The sequence below is a fragment of the Aptenodytes patagonicus genome, chromosome Z (genome assembly GCF_965638725.1).
Source record: "Aptenodytes patagonicus chromosome Z, bAptPat1.pri.cur, whole genome shotgun sequence".
NCBI lineage: Eukaryota > Metazoa > Chordata > Aves > Sphenisciformes > Spheniscidae > Aptenodytes > Aptenodytes patagonicus.
The window spans coordinates 44,605,744-44,630,346 of record NC_134982.1 but is presented as its reverse complement, the minus strand read 5'-3'; the positions used below and the strand labels follow the sequence as shown (position 1 = coordinate 44,630,346).

The 24,603-nt window shown below is 37.7% G+C and overlaps 1 protein-coding gene across 4 annotated transcripts in view; it reads left to right on the top strand.

The window, feature by feature from the left end:
• Positions 1-23,902, top strand: part of LOC143173118 (transducin-like enhancer protein 1) — an 80,752-nt gene extending 56,850 nt beyond the window's left edge. For all 4 annotated transcript variants that reach the window (XM_076363182.1, XM_076363181.1, XM_076363180.1 and 1 more), the window contains exons 12-20: positions 84-228; positions 946-1,136; positions 2,559-2,635; positions 10,985-11,234; positions 13,011-13,258; positions 15,249-15,396; positions 15,818-15,968; positions 16,412-16,488; positions 16,649-23,902. In XM_076363182.1, the coding sequence (XP_076219297.1) occupies positions 84-228; positions 946-1,136; positions 2,559-2,635; positions 10,985-11,234; positions 13,011-13,258; positions 15,249-15,396; positions 15,818-15,968; positions 16,412-16,488; positions 16,649-16,756 (1,395 nt within the window). In that variant the 3' untranslated portion in view covers positions 16,757-23,902. The remainder of the gene's footprint in view (positions 1-83; positions 229-945; positions 1,137-2,558; positions 2,636-10,984; positions 11,235-13,010; positions 13,259-15,248; positions 15,397-15,817; positions 15,969-16,411; positions 16,489-16,648) is intronic.
• The last annotated feature ends 701 nt before the right edge of the window (positions 23,903-24,603 follow it).

The following is a 24,603-nucleotide window of genomic DNA, read 5'->3' as shown; positions in this document are numbered from 1 at the left end:
GCATCCCAGCTGCTGTTGTGATAAATTGTATAATATGGCCTGGATTAAAAATAATACTCATTTAATTTGTTTAATGATACCAGCATGAAAAAGCCAGCACGCCTGTTCTGAAATCCAGCACACCAACTCCTCGAAGTGATGTGCCAACCCCAGGCACTAGTGCAACTCCAGGACTTCGTCCAGGCCTTGGCAAGCCTCCAACAATGGACCCTCTGGTTAACCAAGCTGGTAATGCATTACCTCACATGTTTTTATGGTCTCAGAATTAATCTTTTTTTACGTATGTAGTTCTGTGCGAATGTTAACTAAATGTATTGCTTTGTTCTTGATATCAAGAGAGGGCTTGATGAGAAGCAGATGTTTGGATTATCAAGAGTTTGAATATCTTTCTATCTCTTATCCTTCTTTGTTTACTTTTGTCTTTATCTTTTTTGCAAATAATCCAGAGACTGAATGCAATAAAAAAAGACTTCTCAGAAGTTTCTGGTACTTACTCTGAATGCAATCTCTTTTCCAGCTCTTTGTCTGAGTCTGCTAATATTTGCTGCAGTGTAAATCTTGACAAATGCAGGGGGAAGTTTACTTTCACTATTCAGGCTGGTACAGCACAGTTGCTTCAGACATGAGCTGTGTAAACCATGTCTGTCAGCTTTACTGCTTAATTTGGCAAAGGAGAGATTAATGTAAACAGGGAAATATTACAGAAATGGAAATAGGTAATGCTAGAAGAGATTGTTTAGAAGTAATCAGCAAGTTCAGACTTCAGTAGATCTTATTTACACTGAGTGAAAAGATGTGGTGGTACTGATAAATTATGGCAATGTTTCTTGGCAGTCTGTGTATGTGAGAGGGGAAGGTTAAGTATTGTAGGGGGAAAAAAGGGCTGTTTTCTTCCCTGTATGTAGGAATATATAAATAAAACTACTTGATTTCATTATTCCGTAGCTGCAGGTTTGCGGACACCGTTGGCAGTACCAGGACCGTATCCTGCTCCATTTGGAATGGTACCTCATGCTGGCATGAATGGAGAGTTAACCAGTCCAGGGGCAGCCTATGCCAGTCTGCACAATATGTCACCCCAGATGAGTGCTGCTGCTGCTGCAGCTGCTGTGGTTGCCTATGGAAGATCTCCTATGGTAGGCCATACGTTGCATGCAATCTCAGTCGTGTGAGTTGTGGTTCACTGAGAAGAGCTACATGCTTCATTTAGCACTGTCGAATTCCCAAGTTATAACAGCACCAGAGGCTTGACAGCCTCACTGTGTGTTTCACTTTGCTGCGTGGCTGGAGAAACAAATTTGCACCTTGAAAACAAAGAATATCTGTGTATTTATGTAAGTGTCCTTTTTTCTTCACCTTCATCAATGCTTTGACTGATTAATAAATTTTAAAAAATTATTTTATGCTTTAAATGAGAAGGTAGTTTTGGTAGCTACGAAGTATTTAATTGGTGCTGCGGACATCTGCTTTTCTCTTGCTGAACCAGATTTGTGTTCTGTACAGACATACCAAATTAATCTTGAAGCATGTAAAAGTCTTTTTATCTTCGTCTCTGTCCTTGTATTTTGTTTTTTGTGGAAATCAGCATGAGAAGTTGGTCGGTAAATATCTTGGAGCTCTGTGATAAGGTGTGTTAAGAATAGTTGCTGTTGTGGGTATAGTAAGTAAATGGAGCATAGTAGTTACAGCTGCTGTTGAGCAGAATAACCTAGGGGCCTGATTCTGCAAACATGAGCTTGATGGCAATTTTATGCATTGACAAACTTACCTGCTTGTAAATTTGCAAGATTGGACTTAAGCTTGTCATCTTCTCATTATTGTAGATATGGCTACTTTTTTGAGCCTGGTAAACAGGGCTTTTATGTGAAAATGTGGAAATTCTGAATAGCATATGCATTCCTTAAAGCAATAATAATTTTAACTCAGGTATAGTGTTCAGAAGAAAAACTAAGTCTGCTTGGTCCAGAATTTCTGTTTGGATTATTTGATGTACATATTTATTCAGGATATAAAAGTTTAGTGGAATTGCAGTATGTAAAGAGAGCATAGTATATTTAAGCTGTAGACAAATTTGTCTGCACCCTGCGGTGTAGCTCTGTGAGAGATCTCTCAGCTGATGTGCCCACACAGTGCAGTGTGGAGCCATGCAGAGATTCTAGCTGGGGCCTAAATCTGCTTTCCAGCACCGCTCTGTGCCAGCATGGGTACGCGCTAGCTGTTGCAGAGCTAAAGAGCGCTGGTGTGGCTACATGCCCACATGCCACGGACTCTAATTCCAGGGCTAGCTCTGTGCTAACACAGGGGTAGCTGTGTTACGCTCAGTGGTGTGAATGCATGATATACACTGTTGGTTTTCTATTCGCATATGAATACTTCTAGCAGAAGCATGCCTAGGGAAAACGTCTTGTTTTTCCCTCGCTATGAAGGGACATGAACTTACCTAATACTGTGGGTAAAAGCTACATTTTGGTTAAATGCATAATACCTTGGGAGTGAAGAAAAGGGGCTTGCTGAATGAGAAATTGCAAGTGTGAGATTAATTCATTTTTCATTGTCAGGTTGGGTTTGATCCTCCTCCTCACATGAGAGTACCTGGAATCCCTCCAAATCTAGCAGGGATTCCTGGGGGAAAACCGTAAGTAACTTTTAACATTTTGGTAACATCTGCAATATCTAGAGAGAATAGAGTTATCTTGTGTCAGTGAACAAGAATTCCAAAGGGGGTAGTGTCCGGTTGTTCCCAAGAGATTGTTTTAGATTTCTCCTGGTGAGAGGTGCAGCATATAAATTCTCAAATGGTAGTTGTCATATCCCAAAACAGGTGTGCATATACCTATTTCCAGGGAAAAGCTGTTGAAGGTATACTTTTAAGTTGTTTTATTTTCTCCTTTCTGAGGGAAGTGAAGGGGACTACAAACTGGTAGACAGTGGTAAAATGTGTAAGGTAATAACATACTGAAACTAAACTTCATACTATACTGAGCATAAATGTGTAGTGCAAACTCACAGACTTCTTGCCTGGCACCTGTATTATCGGGCATGAGAGTGCAACTGTTGATCACAGTGGGTATACGAAGCAGTTACTTTAGCAACTGATGCACACCTTGCGTAATGGAGCAAGCTCTTTAAAACGATTGTGTAAGCGTGCAGCTGGTGAGCAAAAGGATGATGAAGCAATTGTGCAGCAGGTTGTGCATAGATGTAGGATAACTTTCACAACAGGTTCTTTTTATTTAAAAGTTTTAATAATCGATGAAGAGGTGGTTAAATAAAATACTTCCGTGATGCTGTGGCTTATTGATGTTACAATAAAATAAATTCACCAAAACAGCATACATCAAATTTTTCAGTAATTTGGCTTTAGTAGACTGTTGAGACTGAGCTTATGCATCGGCAGTAGTCATGAGCATGTATGACCTCTTAAAAAATGTGATTATTTTTTAAGTATTTCTGGACAACTAGTCTATGCAGGTACAAACAGAGCACTCTCTCTTGGAGAGAGTGGGGCAGAGAGAATTATAACAGGTTTTTCGACACTGTTGGAACCTGTTCTTTGTCCCTTCATGCTTGGCATTCAGTCCTGTCTTCTTTCAACAGAAAGTTGCAGTTATGACTAGTTTCTCTCTATTTAGGTACTTACATAATTTTGAAACTCACTTAACACTTTGCACTTCTATGCTGGGTGTTCCTGTTACGTACTGTCATCTTTACCGATCTATCATGGTTTAATTTTTCCTTTTGCAGCTTCAGGGAAAATTCAGAAACTATAACTTTTAGGATACTGTCTAAGTTATAAGACACACTGTGGTGAAAGTTATATACACACATATTTCTGTTTGCCTTCATTTTGGACTCCTGTTAATAGCTAGTGATATATTGTAGTATCAGTCATGCAAACATCCTTAAAAGTACCCCAGATTACAGGCAAAAAAGTGTGTATTTTCTTCTACTTTTTTTCCATAACTGTAGGAGAGCAGCAGACTTAGATTAGGAAAGCCATCCTGAATGTGTTTTCATTGTTATCCACCATGCTTCTGAGAACAGACTTTGCTATCTGTTGGCAGTGTGAGAAACCTGTTAAATCTTGGATTTACTTAAAGAAAAGCTGGTGGTATGTTGACAAGATTGCCGAAGTGAGGGCTCAGTGAGTTGGTGTTATGTATCAGATGGTGGTGTATTTAAATTTAGTACAGTAAGGAACAGGATTTGTTCTCAAAACATTCTTTTATTAAGGGTCAGACTCATTCTTGCTGACTTCAGTAGAATTTGGCATACTTATATAAAATATTTTCAGAGAGCACATAATCCAGTGGCTCTAAGTTTTTACTTTTAAACACGGATACTTATAAGCTTTCAATGACTTATTCCATTAGTAATGCCTGGCAATATTTTAGATTACAAGCTATGAAAATCTATTTTTGTTCAGTCATAAATTTTCTGTGGCTGAGTTCTAGTTGTTGCACTATTCAAGGCACAAAAGCGGTGCATGTATGGTGCTATATTTTGTATCCTGGTATTTCATAGCTAAATTACAGTCTGTGTGATTTTTTTTTTTTTTTTAATCTTTTTATTTAGTGTTCTCAGCACTTTATTCACACTGCTTTGTAGATCGCCTACTTTGATACATACTCCCTACTCTCCACTTGATTTGATGTGTTCTGTAACGTTTCTTTGTGGTTGTGTTACTTGGAATGAGTCAGTCATTTCCTCTAAAGTGACTTCTTTGCTTATCTCTATTGTAAGTGAGACAAAGCTAAAATTCCTTAAACTGATCTGTTACCTTTCCATTGACAGGTTTAGAACGATCTCTTGTTTTAGTCTTGATTGGCTACGGCTAGCTAGATGCTGCCTGCTACCTGCAGCATCTTTGAGTACCTCTTACCTACATTAGGCAAGTCTCGTATATTTTCTGTACAAAGTACATGGGTTATATAATCATGCAAACTAGTGGAGTACTCCTGGTTTATTTTCAAAATCTGCCTTTTCGTGGAGTGCAATTAAGGTGCCACATTGAATTTGTTTTATGAGATGTGGGGTTTTAGTCTGAGGCTTTTTGCAAGTGGTACAGAGAATTTTCAGATTGAACTATTGAATCCCCAGCCATATGTGTATGCTCACGGCTGCACATTTTTATCAATGGTTATTCTGGGACTGGTTTTTTTCACCCAGCCCTGCTTTCAAGAGAAAATTAAGTTTCTTTCTTTCCAAAGGAATGACATTTCTCATAGCACCCAGTTTTCTTTAACCCCTGTGTATTCTGAGATTTGTTAATGACTAGCTTGTTAGAAAAATTAATAGCCTCTTAAGAACCCACTCCTACTTGTCTATCTGCTTTTACCAAGGGACTGTTGTCTGGAAAGCTTGTCTTTTGCTTGCCTTGTTTTGTAACCTGATTAAATGTAAGTCTTTACTACCATCTTTATGTGTATCTTTCAGTTTTGCTCTTTGCAGAGTCTAACCTTGTTAGCAGTGGTACAGATGTACTTGGGAAATTGGGTAGCAATCTAGAAAGTCAAAGTGTCTTCAGCAATTTCTTAATTGTACAAATAAGCTAGTCTTTGCATTTGGTAGCAGGCTGTGTTTTTTTTTTTTTTTTTTAAATTATTTCCTATGAGGCTTTTCAGGTTTTTCGTATTATTTTGACATTTTGGTGTACACACATGTGATCTCATATTAGTTGTTTTCTCTCTTCAGCTAGTTGTAGTTCAGTAATTAATTTTATGGACAAGGACTTGATATCTATATGTGTGTATGAATGTGCATAAAATAAGTTTTCATAGACTTGGTTTCAAAGTTGATTCCCATCAGTAGATTATTCTTTTCTTAGCAGCTCTTCTGGTTTGTTGTTTTGTTGTTTTTTTTTTTTTTTTTTTGGGGGGGGGAGGGAGGTGTTTTTTTGTGGTGTCTGAGTCTTGCATGCTGTCTTTTTGGTATATTTAACTATGCCTTGGACAATAAGTTCTTGGTGTGTTGCTGTAATCACATTTTTTTGCTTTGCATAGCCTTTCTAGCAAGGTACTTATTTAGCTTTTAGTCTTCTATAGCTGCTAAATTAATGTTCTTGTGGATTTCTTCTTGATGTGAACCACACCTTCTAATAGTTGGATCGTGCACTGAACACAGATTTTCAAGCCCAGTGGTAAGATTTATGTCCACAACATTGCTTCCCTGGTGTCTAAAATTGTGAATTAATGGTAGCATTGAGGACAAATGTATTTCTTAGTATTTTTTTCAAATGTGGTTTTAATTGAAGCATGAGGTGTTAGACACAGACACCAGAAAGAGCTGAAAATACACGTTTATCTTTTTAGTAGGAAAGGGAAATTTCATGTGGTAAATGTTAACTTTCAACTTCTAGTTATAAGCTGACTTTTCTTTGTGTTTTTGGAAGGGAATAGTATACTGTTCTGGAATTGCTCAAAAATTAAAAAGATTTCAGTTCTCCTGATCTTCACACTTGTTCAGTGAATGTATAATGAGGAATATTTTAAAGGAAGGTTAATTTTATTATATTCTAGAAAAACAGGTTGGCCTCCCCCCCCCCGCCTTGTATCTCTGGATAGAATTATTTTATGACATGTATGAAGTTAAAGATTTTGTTATTCCTGTACAAATACCGTTATCCTCATTTCTTGGCATTTTGTCCTATGTAATGAAACACCATACTCAGATATTCACTGTTTGTTGTGGTAACTACAACTAAAATAAGCTGGAGTACAAAGAAGAGCTGAAAGTAAAATGCACTCATTGGTAGAAGGAACTGTCTGCTTTTGTGTTTTGCAGTTAGGGTATTTTTGTGCTAGTTAAAGAATTCTGTTTGAATTGGAGGGATGAAGTGGAAGCTTTTTTTTTTTGAAGCATGGTACTTTAAGTAGGCAGGAATTGCGTGCATTATATCAATGTGAATGTGAATACTTAGAGTAGCTGGCAGTTAGGTAGTTTAGTTGATTTGCCACGTTCTTGAGCGGTGAATTAATTATTCTGAACTCTCCTCAGCACGTCAGATGACACTTATTATATACTTATTTGATACTTATTTGGAAATTGGAGGGCCATAATTACCAGATTTAAGTTGAGAAACTGGGTTGTATTAGTATCACCTACTATGTTGTAACGTATAGGAACTCTGCATGTTCTCCGTGCTGCTTTGACACAGATGAGGAGAAGTCTTTGGATGCAATAGATCAGAAGACTATTTCTGTTATTCAGAGAGAAGATAATCATAAGTGACAGTATACTGTTTCTCAGAACTCTTTCCTAAATAAAAGGCATGCAAGTTTGTTTTGTAACTGTTCTTTTCATAATATACAATTAATTACAAGTGTATATTTACATATTAATTGATATGTACTTAGCTTGTTTTATGTTAAATTGTAATTACATTGTATAAGAATTTTTTCTTTGTTCACTTGGGTTGTTAGCCCAACGTGAGGAAGGGCTGTCTTAGTGCTAACAGTCACTTGACCAAAGATGGATAATCATGGAACCCAGTCATTTCATAGAGGCAGAATGCTGTGAGTGAGACAGAAATCCGTGATCGTCATGAAGCTGAACAGCAGTTTCTGGTGTACACTTGTCAGTTCTAAGAGATAATCGTAAAAGGACAAAAATGCACATTACATTTTTGCAGTGTTATGGAATTCAGATGTCAATAGCAATTTGTTGAGGAGAAAGATGGGGGGGCAAGGGGTGCCTGTCAAGAAATACCTTGAGCTTTAGAGAACTCAAGGATTTACCAAATTTTACTATTGACTCTTTTAAGGTTGGACAACCAAAATGCTTATCTGTTGTGAGAATTCAGGCCTGTGAATATATCTAGTGCATTAAAAATTGAGTCATTTCTTAATGGTATGTAAGTACACCTACAGCTTTGTAGGTGTAGCACTGGAAGTACAGTCCTCCCCAGAAGTAGCAGAGTAGGCCCTCTATCATGGTGACCTGATGGAGAGGTAGCCAAGGACAACAGTGATTAAGCTGCAAATAGTCATTTGCACTGCTGTCTCCAGAACTGTGTTCTTCTGGAGACAGCAGCTTTCCTTGCCTAGGGAGTGTCAGTCTTGCAAATGATGCAAGTTTTTTCAAAGTAAAAGGTATATGTAATGAAAAGTTATACCATAATACCTAGTAGATACAAGTTACTAGACCACATAAGTGTGCTGACAGTAGTGATGTTAGCATGACATGCCACACATCTTCAAGAAAACAGGAACATTTACTTTTTTGTGTGCTTGTCTTGGCAGGGGCAGAGGGATTTGGCAATGTGTAGCCATTTCTTTACACAGTGGACTGCTGGTAACTTGCACTGTAGAAAAAGCTGTCTTGGCTTGTAAGAAACTGTCACTGGTCTGTTTGTTAGGCCCTCAAACTCAGTCATACTGAGTCCTGACCAACCAGTCTTGGAAGCAAATGGCTGCTCGTGATGACAAAAAAGAGAGACTACTCTTATGATCTGTATAACCGCACTTGAAACACGGGCATACTGGTAAAATTCAACATGATTAAAAGTACAGTGGGTAAGTCTCTGGTGTTTCAGAGCAGAAGAGTCATCGTAATTCTACAGTATGCATGAAGCATTTGAAAAATGTTCCTATTGTCTTCCTCCCACGCCATCTCAGCAAGATCTGAGAAGCTGTGTGTATGCACAGAAGCATTTCAAAACACCAATTATTTAGGTATCTTGAATTGAACAGAACATTTACGCTGTAACCTTCCATTAAAAAAAAAAATCATGTACAAGTAGATTATTCATCTTAAACATGCTGGAAAAAATTGCTTAATACTTGCTTAATTGTTTTTCTTCCGTCCATAATAAAAGCAAGGGCAGGCTGAGACTTCAAAGTTGTGCAGTTCTGTGTACTCTTCCTGCTAACAAATATTCTGCAACTGACTTTGATCTGGAGCCCAGGATGGGGCCCAGCTTTTCAGCTTCTTAAGTGCTACGACTCTTTAGTTGGCTTCTGTACCTGAACCGCAGGAGTTGTTCAGCCTCAAGCAGTCTTGTTGCCACTCCTCTTCTGCTTCATCTCCCATCCTGTGTCTCATCTGTTTAGTGAATAACTACTTTGGGACAGTCCTGTCTCTACTTCACAGAAATGATACAGATTTCTAGTTAAGCCTTTATCATTACTGTAATTCTTCATACAAAAAAAGAGAAGGGGTCCCATGGGAAGAAATACATTTGATATACTGTGCATCTTGTATACATGTAAGGGAATGAGCTTTGCACTTCCTTTCTTATTTTACATTTCCCATTGCTGACATTTCCATGACAAAAAAGATTTGTCATCTTCTGCACTCACTCATCCTCCATTTCTGTGTATTCTCTGAGCAGGCTTTCAACTCACATGTCCAACCATGAAACACGAATGAGGTACAGGAATTGCATGTATACGCACTATTAATTTCTTCTTTGTTTAATAGTAGTTACTGTTAACCAGTTTTTACCCTTCCCTTCTGAGAAAACTGTGATATTGCATGGGGTGACTGTTTCCACTGTTACCTTCAGTATGAAAGAATTGTAGAGTTCCTTCACCTCTCCACTTCTCACTCTTTTTTAAAGGAGTAACTTCTGCTCTGCTCCTGGGCATATTCAGTTGCTTTGTGATGTCTGTTACAGATCCAGGCATCTTGCTTGTTCCTTCCTCTCAAACTGTGCAATACTTGGAAACATGCAATAAAATACTTTGAAAATACTAGCTCAGAGCTCAGAACAGAAGATCAAATTGAATTATCTATTGTTGGGTCCTTGGAAGAGGGATGCAATACTAATACTTGAGCTGCAGTGACTGAAGATTTCTGAGGAAGAAAGTACATTGGAAAAGAAAGGGCAATTCTGAACATGAGAATATATTAGAAAAATAAAGGTATCACTAGGGAGATGGTAGCTCATCAGTAAAAAAAAAGAGGATACTCATATCTCACCATTTTTTATCCACTTTGGCCTCTTGAAGAATGCTGTTAATGTAACAAGCAGCATCAAAAACAGGAGCTATGGATGTGCTTAAAACAGAAGCAGCAAAAGGAGCTCACCAGTATAACAAAAAGTAGCCTTTTGCAGTAGTATTTTCATTATTATTTAAAACAAACAAAGAAACCCCCCTGCACCTGAAACCTTTATTAGCTGCTGTTTGTGCCCTGGTCCTTGAGTAGAGCTGACTTTAGACATTACAGTGAACATGAAGAAATAATTTTGTGTACTTTCCCCAAGGAGGAGCGTTTTTATTCAGTGCTGGGATTCACTTCCTCAACCCTCGGTTCCATATACTTGAAATCATGCACTCAATGCAAATAAAAGGTGTTACAGAAGTGCCAAAACTACCTGGGAAACTGAGCCTTTCAGCTTTTCCAAAATATTTATTCGAGAAAACATAATTATGAGAAGATGGTATCAGCTTTCTGATGAAAGGTGTGTGCAGCCACTCTGCGTGTTTCTGTTTTCTGTTTAAAGCACTAGTTACCAGCTGGAAAGAGAGGCATGCGAGCACAGCTGGTGCTGATGTTAAAGATGAGGTGCAGAAATGGAGCAATAGTTGAACTTTGGCTAGTGCTACTGCAAGGCAACAGGTGCAAGCCTCATGGAAGAAGGCTGAAAGAGTAGTGCCTGGTGAGGGATTGCTGCTGCAGGACTTGCAGTGCTGAGACTTGGAACTGCTGGCTAGAAACCAGGGGCTGAAAGATCTTTTGATTATCCAGGTGGCTGAGGGATAGCAGCCATGACCTTGGTCGTAGAGTTAAGGGTAGAATTTAACATGCTTCCCCACTGCACAAATACTTTAGGTGAGGCAAGATGAAAATACCTATTGTGAATCCTTGCCTCCCTCTGAGGTTTCATGTGCCTGTATTACTTGGTACTGTAGCTCTGATTTTCATGAGAAAAAGATTAGCAAAGAAATCATATTAAAAACATCGTGTTTTTCTTGCATTACAGGACTGTAACTGGCTGATTTTTTGTTTTGTCTTCTCTCTTCTTTCCCTTCCCCGAAAGAGCCTACTCCTTTCACGTTACTGCAGATGGTCAGATGCAGCCAGTTCCTTTCCCTCCTGATGCCCTCATCGGTCCAGGAATCCCTCGCCATGCCCGTCAGATCAACACTCTGAACCACGGGGAAGTTGTGTGTGCAGTTACCATCAGCAACCCCACGAGACACGTGTACACGGGTGGGAAGGGGTGCGTCAAAGTCTGGGACATCAGCCAGCCTGGCAACAAGAGCCCTGTCTCTCAGCTGGACTGCCTGGTAGGTGAACAGGAACTTGTGCACAAGCATAGCTTCTCCTTGGAGACTCAATAAGGAAATAGCTGTCCTTGTCTGGATTTTGTTCATATTACAAGGAAATAGCAGGCAGTTCTGTTTCCTGCTTTACGTATTTAGCTGTCTTTTTTTTTAAACACGTAACAGGTGGAGTTACAGAGAAGAGTGCTGGTTTGTGTAGGGATAACTATAATCACTAAGGGTCAAATAACAGATAAGATTTCTGAGTAGAGAGTATACCTGATTTTTTTTTCTCTCTTTTTTTTTTTTCCTTCTAGTCATGCTGATGATTTTTGTGCATGAGTTTAAAGGAATGTAGGCTGGCTTATGCAGGGCTGCTCAGAACCTTACTAGGTGTTTCATTCACCAGGAGTGACAGACTTTTTTTGTAAGAGGGTAGCAACCACATAATGAAATAATGTGACAAGGTACCAAGATCACTTTAAGTCTCGCTATGCTTTTGTTGGTGATCCACAAGTTACACATTCTGGTTGGTTGTTTTCACATCTGCAGGATACAAAAGGGACTGAGTGCAGTAGTATAGGTAGCTGAAAAGCTAACTCCAAAAAGTTGACAGCTCAATTAAAGATGCTTCTCATATTAGAAGCAGCATAGATGTTTGTGAAATGTTAACTGAGAAGACTTAATGTTGTAAAGCACAGTAATATATATTCTGAATGAAAATAATTCTAGCGTTAATGTTGATCCAATTAAATGTGGTAGGTTTTTTTGTTTTGGTTTAGTTTGATTTTTTTAGCCTTTACCCGTTATTTACTGCTATGCTTATGTTAGTTGTCTGATAGTAAAAGTATGGTTGAATATGTATTCTGTTCTGTGGCAGGTATGTGTCTGCATGCACAATCCTAGCTGCCTTCATTTTAGTTATGGAGCAGTAATGGCTGACTGAGCCAGCATTTCCACTGCACTACTTACTGCTCCTTTGCTGTGAATAAAAAAAAAAAGAAGTAGTAGTAGGAATGCTGTTGACTACTTCTTGCAGTGTCTTTTTCTATGTTTTGAGTAACAGATCTTAACCCTCCATTTCCTAAAGAACTGTTACCATGTTAATTTGGCAGCTGTTATGGAGAAATGGACATCCAATACACTTACGGAGTCAAGCTTGTAATAAGTGAAGGTTGAAATGTTTTCCGCCTCTAAATCCCTTGTAGTACCTCTCGATCAGCAATGGTATCACAAAAGTGAAACTAATAATAGTATGGTAAGAATCATGTTGAACAACAAAGGACAACAACATAAATCCAGGACCAGTATGGGAATACTTAATATTTTAACTTTAAAATGGTGAATGCAAAACAGTATTTGAAAGAAAACTCCAAAACCTGAAAGGCATGAGACTTGAACTGCATTTTCATACAGGGTTGCCTAAATGCCAAATGAAAGGCCATTTGCGTTAATATTTCTGTTGTTGGTGACCTTAGCTGATGGAGTGCACTGCAGAAGTGCAAGCTTACTTTGGCTCTGTTTTTGTCTAATGAGATGGAAAACTTAACCATTCTTCAGGTTTAAAACGGAGTAGATTGTGGCAACAGGATTCTGCAGTTTAATTTCTGCAGCTGCAGTCTCTGGTTAGTGATGAGAAGTAGGCGTTTGAAACCTTTTAGGATCTGCTGGTTCCTCTTCAGTACTTTGGTAATGGAAAAAATAGCATACTGTTTAAAACTTGGATGCAGTCAGAATCGTATTAGTGGTCATTACTGGCAGGCATGTATTAACATAACTGAGGTGATCTGTGTTGTACAGAACAGAGATAACTACATCCGCTCTTGTAAATTGCTGCCTGATGGATGCACCCTAATAGTTGGCGGGGAAGCCAGCACATTATCCATATGGGACCTGGCAGCACCAACTCCTCGTATAAAAGCAGAGCTGACATCCTCAGCACCTGCCTGCTACGCTCTGGCTATCAGCCCTGATTCCAAGGTGTGCTTTTCCTGCTGCAGTGATGGGAACATCGCAGTGTGGGATCTGCACAATCAGACGTTGGTCAGGTGAGTCATTACTTGTTTACAGAAAACTTTAATAGAAGTTACTCTTTGGACAGCTACATAAATATTTATCTCCCTGAATAGTGGTTCATGGCAGCAAAGTAAATAGTATTTCTTATCCAAAGAATGCAGTTTGCACCCGAGTTGGGCAGAAACTGGTTTTGGTAGCTTCAGCCTAGTCTTGGAAGATGCACTTTCAGGGCCTAAAGGGTTGGTCCATAGCCTGTTACAGTCAATGTAAAAGTTCCTGTTGGTTTTGGTTAGCTGGGTTTTGTCTGCAGTTTTCTACAAGTAGCATTTCTGCTGGTTTGTGATTGATGTAGACTTAACATGCCTTTTAGGGAACTCTTTGAGGTTTGTTCTTTTCCTTTGTCTTAAGCCTTGTTAAGTCATGAAGAGAATTTTCAGTTCTTATTTAGTGATGATAAGTAATAAAATTAATCTTACAAAAGCAGTTGAAAGTGTGGATCCCCTCAGTTATTTAGGGAAGCATAAAGGACCGATGACGTTTGGTCATTCATGAGAGAAGGTATTTGAGTTTGGGGGGGAATTTGATCTCTAAAGTTTTTCAAATGGGTTGCAAAGAATATAATGAATGGATTGCCATGTAAATTACTTCTGAAATCTTTTGTAAAACCTTTGGTTAATGAATATATTAGTAGAAGATTAAAGTGTCTGCCAGGTCAATATTCAGCATTAGTGCTATGACAGAGAAAGAAAGATAGGGCCATGTGTGAAATGGCTCGTAGCAACTAGCTGTGTAGTTTACTAGAAGATAAATTGTGGTTTATGCTTACCAAAGTAGTGGTGGCTTACAATATTATGAGATGAGAGAGCCTAAATTGGGAAAGGCCGTGATATTTTAAAAGTTCCGAACACGAACACTGAAGAATCTGCTTAGTCTGCTGTTTCAATTAAATTTCCTGTATGTCAATAATTAGCCTAAACTTATGTGCAGAGAGTCATATTAATGTAAATGCAGATTTTACTTTCTGTTGAACTTCTAGGTCAACAAAGAAGATTTTAGTTATGTAAGATCTTCAGTCTGCCCTATGCATACTTAGTCTCTGTAAAGGTGCACTCTCTCCACCGATGACTGTCTTGTCTCTTGAATGTTTGCTGTAGGTGTTCCCACCACTTGCTGGCTGATCTTGCTAATTGATTATACGTGGAATTTTGAGACCAGAGCTACAAAACAAAATGTGCCGCGTGACCTATCTGTGGCAGCTCTTAGTGATTCATACCCTTCATTCCCAAGCTAGTTGTCTCCCCGCCCCCCCCCCCCCCCCCCCCCCCCCCGCCTCCACCTTTCACATTGAGGCATAGGACTTTCCTAAAGTTAATTGCTGATGAAAAATGCAGGAGCCTCGGAAGGCTTTTGCCAAAGGATTAAGGAAAACTTGAGATGACCTTCTGGTTGCTGAAAGCCGAGAATTACTAATGAGAAGATTTTAAAACAAACTGCACCATTTAAATTTTTGTGATCTCCTGCCACAGAGAATGCAACTTTGCTGACTCAGCAATGCTTGTGCTTAACTGTCTGGATCTCTATCTGGATCCCTTCCTATTAATATCTCTGCTTATTATTTATCATCTTGACTTGCAGCCAAAGAAAAATACAGAAGCTGTTTTCTGAAACTGGAGGAGTTTTGTTCCCCCAGCACTTGTTTTAATCTGAGTTGTCCTTAGTGCTTTCAACTATAGTTACTGTACTTTAATGTTCTCACAAGCTTTTTTTTCACTTTTCAAAACCCGATAGGAAATATGTGACTTTGTTCGGCTAGCCATGATGCAATTCATTTCTCTAGCACCTGGAAAATGTTTTTGTAATACTGTTGTATTTCATGCTGAGTAAGAGGGAGGGGCTGATTTTTGCCCATCAGCAGACACAGAAGAGATGACACACACATACAGCGTCCAAAACTAACACCATGACAGTGTTTACCTTGAGCTCTGGCAGGAAATCATTATTCAGTCTGGTTTGTTTTATCAGGCAATTCCAGGGCCACACAGATGGAGCCAGCTGTATTGACATTTCTAATGATGGTACCAAGCTCTGGACAGGAGGTTTGGATAACACTGTCAGATCCTGGGACTTGAGAGAGGGGAGACAGCTACAACAGCATGACTTCACATCACAGGTAACTGGATTTTCCTACAGCTTGGGGGAGGGGGAGTGCGGTGGGAGGGAAACATTTAGGATGAAAGCTGAGATTGAGCCCAGTGCAACTGGCAGATTGTTCCCTCTCTTCCTTTTGGCTGCTCACAACACAGTATTTTGGAGCTTTCATATGTTTAGCTTCCAGAACAAAATGATAGCCTAACACTACTCTATTTTCCTATTTTTCCAAGTTAATGGGTAACAACAGGAGTTATTTAGATGCTTGAATTTTGACCAGCAGTCTTGCTATTGAAGTATGTGAATTTTATTTGGTCCTTCTCTTTCTCCACCCCCACCCCCCCCCCACCCCCCCCACCCCCATTAATTCAACCACTGTAGAAAAAAATAAAAAGTATATCTGTAGGAAAAAATAAAAAGTGTAAACGTGGTTTAATTTTCAGATATTTTCCCTTGGTTATTGTCCTACTGGTGAATGGCTAGCTGTGGGAATGGAGAGCAGCAATGTAGAAGTGCTGCATGTAAATAAACCAGACAAGTATCAACTGCACCTTCATGAGAGTTGTGTATTGTCACTCAAGTTTGCTTACTGTGGTAAGTTGCCCTGAACAGAGAATTGGAGGTCAGGGCTCTAGTTCATGCTTTGCTGTTTAGTTATTACATAGTCATAGCTCATTTGATAATCAAAACTTACTTAGTATCTCAGTTTCTTAAGTTATGAATAAATATCTCTGCTTCATGAATTCAAACGTACTTATCTACAAACAACCATCCATTTGTCTAAAGGCTGCTGTGAGTGTTGATTTGTATGTAAAAAGCTATTTCTACTTACAGAGTCTAGGGATTTCCTAGTATGTAACACACTGCAAAAGCATGAGTGTCCACATTGATTGTAAGCAAAAGTACTATGTTGATTAGTGGTGAGAGCTTTTATAATGGTAATTAGTTAACAGATTTCATAGATGTGAATCGAAAATCCAAAATCTGTCAGATGTCTGTTTCATATGTTTTCATAGTCCTGCTGTTTTATATTCTAGGTAAATGGTTTGTGAGTACTGGGAAAGATAACCTTCTCAATGCATGGAGAACTCCTTACGGAGCCAGTATCTTCCAGGTGAGGATGATGATGCTTTTAAAGAAAAAACTAGAACACCCAGAGTCCCAAGAGTGGACTCAGATATCTTCACCTACGTGATCTACCCAAAATGGGATGCTGAGATGAGGGTAACAGACTTTTTTTTTAATTATGTAATATATTTCTATTTTTCTTCTAGTCCAAAGAATCTTCGTCAGTGCTTAGCTGTGACATCTCTGTGGATGATAAGTACATAGTCACTGGCTCTGGAGACAAAAAGGCTACAGTCTATGAAGTTATCTACTGAAAAATATGATGGGGATATAACTTTTAGAAGTTGAACTGGGCCAAAATTGTTCTTAATTGTAGAAGTAGAAAGGTTTTGCCTTTTAAAAAGGAACAAAAGTATTGAGGTTCCAGACCTTGCCATGAAACTACTCCAATTTTGCAAAATAGAAGGCAACATCCAGCGACTAAATATTGGCTACGTGGACCAAACGGAACACAGAGGCAAGATGGACAGATGTAGCCTAGGTTTTTGACATAGTTTTTAAAAGCCGAGTCTACTGAAGAATGTTGGAGCCTTTTATTTTTTTCTTTCTTTGTGACCTCATGCAAATTGTTCTCATTGCCTGAATATGGGGGATAAATACCTTTCTGTTCCTTGCAGTTCAAGTTGCATTCTGTCCTGTGTAGAGCAGTGGTGTCTCAGATGAACTTGTTTCCTGGTTTTGCATCTTGTGATATGTTTTTGTATTTTTGTTGAAGGTCAAACATTTGTATAAATTGTAAATATATTTAGTTTATTACAGTAAAGGCTTTAGTACCAACAACCAGTCTTCCCCCCCTGCCCCCTCCCTGCCCACCCTGCTTATTTAAAATTAAAAACCTTTTGGGGATATAAGTACCTTTTTAGAAGCAAAAGCAAACACTATGTATAGTTTGAAAATGGTGTCTTATTCTTTATAACTCTTCCTAGATTCCTTTATCATACTTCAAAGTAGTTGTTTTGACATATTAGGGTATCAAGTCCAGTAGATACTGTCTTGTGCTACAGAAAACTTAAAAGGCAATTTTGTACTAATTATAGTGTAAATATAAAAATTGAACGTTTCATGAAGTTGTGCATTTTATTTTAAGTTTATTCTGATGTCCCATGTATATGTTCTTTGGCAGATAGAGTAATATGTGCCTGATCATAACTCATTTGGTCATTTCTCTAGAAGAGGTGACTTCCCTCTCCTTTCTCCCCCAGCTGAACAGAATTCATGCGAGACTACATTTCAACTAAGTACATCAGAGCCTTTATTCATTAACTGAGGATGTCTGTGATTAAACAAAGCTAGATAAATTGCATCCTTCGTATTTTACAGAGAAGTGGTAGTTAATGACCATTTCCTTCTTAATGTCTTGTCTATACTTAGATACTCAGGTAAATTTAATTAAATTACCAAAAGTGTGAGTTTTACAGGGGATCACTTAAACAATGTTAAATACTTGCAGGGCTGCAAGTGAAGTGAATTAACGTAAACTAAGTTAAACTCGCTTCTTAATTTCTTGTGAGAATATTGACAAAGGAATATTTTGATTTTTAACTAATCCACTGTACAAATTAATTAGAATTAATTTTCCTGAGTGTCCCACGTTACGCAGGCGTATAGGCTCTATGTATTCATACTGAGCAATCTTTGAGTCCTTTCCACTGTTGCATTAGTGTGTGACATCTGTGAAGAGCCATGCTAAGCAGCCAGTTACCAAAGCTATGCATCTTCACATCAAGTTTTCTTGGTGTACTCAAGAGAAATGGATGAGGAGAGAATGTGTACATTTTATTCTAAGTACGTTTTTTCAGATTTATGAGTTCTACCACTGTGTGCTAGACAAACCTAGCTATTGCACCAGTGAGGGCCATACATTTCCTACATTCTGTAATTTAATTAGAATTTCTGTGGCTAATGGAGAGTACAGATGAACAGAAGGATATCTTTGAACAAATAATTCAGATTACATAAAAACTGGCAGACAGGTTAAGACTCATCTGTGAAGAGCTGCTTTCTCATTTGCTAGCATTTGACAATGTCCTATATCGCTGCTCTTTCAAAGACATGTAACTAGGAAGAAACAAGCTTGACTGACAGATGCATTGACTGGATAGGGAATTTCTCATCTGGGGGCAAATTTTCTCTCAATTTCCAGTCTGAAGAGACATCAGTTTGCTTTTCAATTTACATGACCGTTCTACTGAAACCGTTTTATAGCATCTAGAATTGTAATAGCCTTAATACGTTAACTTTGCATTTGGAATGTAAAATATTAACCATTCAGGATAATCTGGTTTCCTAGACATTTAAAATTAGTGTTCTATCCATATGTATCTATACCTTTGTCTATTGCTGTGTTGTGAATATCTATCTGTATGAAAATGACAGACCAGCTTAGGTGGTGTTCATGTTCCTTTCACACATAGGCAAAAAGCGAGAATCATCAGGCTTTTCAAAGAAATAATTATATTTGCTATATTGAAATACTGTGAAGTGCTGTGCCATTCTAAAAAGGGAAAGTTTAAAAAAAGAGTATATACTAGGTTACTTGATTTTTATGCTGACCCTATTTTCATATTGAAGTTTTTCCGAATGTCTGACTCTGCCAACGATCATTGCATTTGTTTAGCAGCACTGGCAAATTTGCTGTAGTTAGGAACATTTGGATTTCTTCCAAACTACTATCACCTTGGCTTTTACTTTATAGGTGTTCTTTTGCCTTTCTTAAAAGTTGATGTCAGAGGAACCAAGAATGCAAGTATTCTAACACATTCATGTAACTTTAAAAAAAATATACACATTTATATAATGGATCTGCTATAAGCTGTGACATAGTGGTTGTTAGTAGGACCACATTCTTGGCAATCAGGATGTTCAAAATCATAGTGTCAGGAAAATCATGAAATACCTTGTCTTCTCTTGTTAGCTTCTAGAATGCACAGTGAGTCAGAGCAGTTATGGAATTGGACTTTATTTATGCATGTGAATGAATTTAATAATATGTACTATAAGTTCCTTGGTTGTAATTAAGAAATTACTTCTTTTTTTCCCCAATCAGATCTACTTTAAGCCTTGGGTCTGAAAACTTGGGGACACATCATACAATAGTCCTCTCAATTTTTTGTTTCAGGTTTCACTTAAAATTTATGAAACTTTTTTTTTATTTGTCAAACAGTAAAGCCTATTCCACCAGCAGATGTAATTTTTAATGAAAAGATACATTTGGTGAAATCTTGGCATGCCTACTATGCTATTACCTACAAGATTTAAAACTTGTAGACCTTAAAACTTCTGTAAGTTCTTAGAGCCCTGTGTAAAGTAGTGGGTGGAAATAATTGCATATTGAATGAAGAAACAGACCAACCCAGACCAGCACTAACAGAAAAGGCACTAGGAAAAGCACATGGAAAAAAGAGGTACAGCAGTAACTATGATGTAGGTAATTACAAAAATTTTTTTTTTTTTTGTCAATTTAATTACAATCCTAAAAGATTCCTTTGATTAGCCCCTTTCTGGGACAGTCTTTGTTTGCTGGGTGGCCCTCAGTATTCAAAGATGTCTGAATGCCAGTCTGGCAAACACTAGTGCCAGACAGAAGCAGGGAGTCCTTATGAATGATATATTGGATGTCAGTGCAAACAATAACTGATGAAGAGGAGATTTGTGGTGGTATCAATTCAACTGAAAAAAATCCTTTGCCAGCTCTAATATGTATATTTTGTGTATGTGCACTAGGCATAACCTTTTATAAACCAATTGTGTGGAAAATCATGATATTATTCCACACAATGCATTTGTCAGTGTGTCAGAGCACCTCTTTTCGTATAGTTCCAAGCAAAGGTAGTTCCCCACATCACCCCACAAGCCACTGGTCCTTGAGAGAGAATTTTCATCCGCGTTAATTCTTTTAAACTCACTTGGCATTTCAAAAGCTTTTGTTCTTTTAAAGGGAAGAGTGAGCACCAAATGAATATGAAGTTCATAGAGTGTTAAAATAATAAGTGTTATTTTTAATATAAACATCAAAGTAGAATCTGTATCTGATCACATGCATATTTTTGTGTATAAACGATTAACCATAATTATTCTGTCACATCTTTGCATTGGAGATGCAGGTAGAATTTTCAGAAGCATCTAAGTTACTTGAGTAACTTAAACCCAGATTGACAAATTGATTTTGTTTTGGTGGGTTTTATTTTTGTGGAAAGACTGCCTCACTTATGAGCCTGTGGGATCATGTAATCTAGTTAGAGTAGTCCTTCATATTTTCTATTATATTGGTGCAATTTTGAGTCGATGGGGAAGTTCCACCATTCTAGCAATTAAGAAAGGTGGATTTTAATGTTTTCAGGCTAAGGAAGAGCCTACTTCGCACTACTGATAAAGTGTTTACCCCTTAAGCCACTTCACTGGAGAAGCTGGACTCGCTCCAACTGCGCTGTCTCTTTGAAGGATTTTATTTTTTTTCCTACCACAAGTGCATAGAAAGAATGTGAGAATGTAGGTCTATACAAGACTTGAGGCATGGTGTCCTGCCAGAGAGAGGTCTCTTATTACAGAATGAGAAAGACGAAGCAGCTCAGAGTAGGACCTGATCAACGCCAGAATGACAGAAAGAGTTCATGTCAGGGAATACATGGAGGGACGAGGGAGAATGGGAACATACACACACATACATTTTAGTGGTAGTCTAACATGTAATCTACAACATTCAATAGAATGAGATTCCAGTATGCAATTTCACTGACTTCTATTTCTCCATAAAGTTGTTCAGATGTTTCTGCACAGTAATTCAAGGACACCTGACCTGTGTATTGGAACTGGAAGTGGGCATTTCTTTGACATCCATAAGCAGTCATCTAATCCTAAGAGGAAAGAGAGTTAAATCACAGCCAGTTCTCAGCATTTCCCATTACCTAATATTTTTGTAGCTCAAGATCAGCTTTCCAGCAATTGATAATCCCATTTTCAGCAACATGCTCCCAGATGTCCCATTGCAGCTTAAGTGCTCAGTGCAGAGTGGTAGATTTTGCTAGGGAAACCAGACTTGTAGGAACTGGGTGCTTTAAAAATCTGCCCTGTGGGTCTAGCTTACTGACGTTTCTGAGAATTTTACTCAGAATTTCTGTTCAACTGTATAGGAGAGTTCAAACACTCACTTAAACATTTTCTAAACCAGCAAAAACTGTGCTTCGAACACACTTTAAGCACATGGGTGTGTTTTTTTTTTCTTTTTTTGTGTTTTTTTTTCTTCTTACATAACTTCAAAAAAATCTGTGAATTGAATACAACAAGAAAACACAAAGCGAAATAAGAAGAATGAATGAATAATTCTTTTCAGAGTGCAGATTGTTCTTAGAGATGCTGTATTTCAAAACAAAAGAACCTATTGCTTCTACGATATATTAATTCTTGAGAGAGCTGGATTTGTGTTTCCTTGAAGCTAAAGTGCTATTCTCAGAAAACTGAATATCAAAAAAATGGTGGTGTGGGGACCAATCTTAGTTATCATTTCCAAATCTGAGCAGATTTTTGTTTGGCCCCCCCCCCCCTTCCTTATTGTCAGGTCCCACAGTTCACTGCTAGAAGCTGAAAAACGGGCTGTGCCCTTTCTGGCTCGTGCATTAGTAAGAATTTTGTTGCTAAGAAGTCTGTTGGTGATATGTAGACTACAAGAAAATCTGATTGAATCTTTTAGTGGATAGCTGCATGATAATATCAGCCAGTGTATGTTGTAACAATTTCCCTTACTAAAGCAAGCACCCAGAGACAAGATAGCATCATTGTTCCATATTCATACTTTTATTGTTTGTGGAATTGCTGGTCAGTGTAGTTGACTCACCATAGAAAAATTCTGTGGTGGCTTCTGAGGTAAAACTTTAATTTTGAGATCTTTCCTCTCCTAAAATTTAACGTGATTTTGCGCACAGTAAGGTTATGTTGATTCATAGAAGAGATGCTGCAAGGAGCGCTAGACAGTTGCTATTGCGTAGAGCTTGGCAAGGATTGCCTTTGCTGTGTTCACAGTACAAAGGTATAGTATCTCTTGAACCTCGTTTCTATATCTGTTTTCTGCCAAGAATGAGTTAGAGGTGAAGATAACACATAGTTTGGAGATTAAGTAATCAAACATACTGTTATCATTATCCCTTTTGTATACTCTGTCATTAGCATAGAAAGTGGAGATGATAGCTTGTAACTGCAAATAATAAATGCTGGTTTTCCTTCAAGGACTGATTTTAATGGCAGTTTAAAAAAGTTAACAAGCAGAATGAAGGGGTCATAAATGGAAGTTAACCCATAGCATTGGGAAACTCAGAAAACACTTGTTACTTTCCTGGTAGTGAGCCTAATTTGTTGAAAATAAAATCCATCTGTTCATTTCACAGTCTTTGTCCCACTTCCTTACAGCAATTCACAGTGGACTACCCCATTATGTTAAAAATTGGCTGCAATTATGATAAGCTAATAACTCTTATTTTGTGGTTTGCTGTAGCAAGATATTCTGGAGAGCAACGAAGCTTCCCTTTATTCTTAAAAAATAATCAGCTATTGTTACTTTTTGCAGTTGGACCTGAGTATTTTCTTAATTAGGTTTCAAGTAAATATACAATCTGATGACTTTGCAAATTCAGAATATTTTTGATTGTTAATGAATCAACCAAACACTGCTGTTAAGTATGTAAATGACCTTAATGTCAGTTTGGTATTTGCTCAGCATGCCATGCATGCAACAAAACTTTGGAGTGATTCAACTTTTGTGGCCACATTAAATCTACTTCCTGGAATAAGTTTCCTTTTCATACAGGGACCAGTTTACTACTGTGCTCCCCTGTGTTTCCTCCTGAAAATGTATTAGTCCTCTAGAGATGTTTTAATGCGTTATACATACATAATGCTTCTACCTTTCTCTGTCTTTCTGATTGTTAATTATGTGAGATGTGTATTTCTGACAGCAGTTGAGTGAATATTCGGTAATCTATGATATAACTGAGTTTTTGAATGTGTACTTCAAGACGTTTATAGACTTGTATAGAGAAATCATTAGTTTTCATTTGTTAAATTTAAGATTCTCAAGTCCTGATACTTTTTTGTGTTTTTATCAGTGAACCTGTTTAAGGAAGTACTTCTGTTTTTTTAATGGTTTTCATAGCTTTTTTATTTGTTTATGTAGACACTTTTCTTTGTTGAGTGCAAGTTATTGACCTGGTACTCTATTTATAATTCTGCCTGGTTATTCAGTATTTTATCTAGCTGTAACTTATTAAAAACCACAAATATGAAATGGGGATATTAATGACAAGTGGTTTAAATGTGAGAGTTTCAAAATGCATGTTAGAATATTTCAACACTTTGTTCACTGTAATTTTACATTTTTTCATTTCTTAAGTAATTAAAAAAAATCCTTAGGGTTGAATTATAGTAAAATTTTATACATCTCAGTACTAATTTTGTCTCCCAGTGGACAGCAATAATTTAGATGGGATTGTTTTTACTCTACCTAATTTATTCTTGCGGGGGGGGGGGGGGGAATATTAACCTTGCAAATTTTGCTAATGATAATAATTTCATGAATATTGTTAGTTGTTTTTAATAATCTCCATGCCTTCAGAAACTTGTTCTTCTATATTTTGAAGAAAAACATACAGAAATACAGGGTTCTGTAATAGAATGTGTTTACAGTATTTATCCCCTGGGTTTGCTGTAATAGTAAGGGGAAGTACAGTGACAGATATAACTTGCAATAGTTGCTAGTGTTATGTGCCTTTGAATAATTTTCTTTAATTAATTATTTTTTTTATATCTTAGGTGAGAGTTTGCAGCTTTAAATCAGTTTCATTTCTATTAAAGTGGATATGGTGATAACATTTAGAGCTTTACTAGTTTTACTAACTAAATAATTTTAAATCTGTAAGGTAAATGGTTGTATGGATGGTTTTGAACTAATCGTAGACTGTTCAGTTTAACTTTTTAGGTTTCAAGCACTGCTAGAGTAGAGGGAGAACTTAGCGGTCATATTTGGCTTTTTTAATGCTTTCATTTTGTACTATATATGATCAGTGGGACTTTCTTATCACAATAGGTGTGCTCACTGTAGTGGCTTTTTTAAATG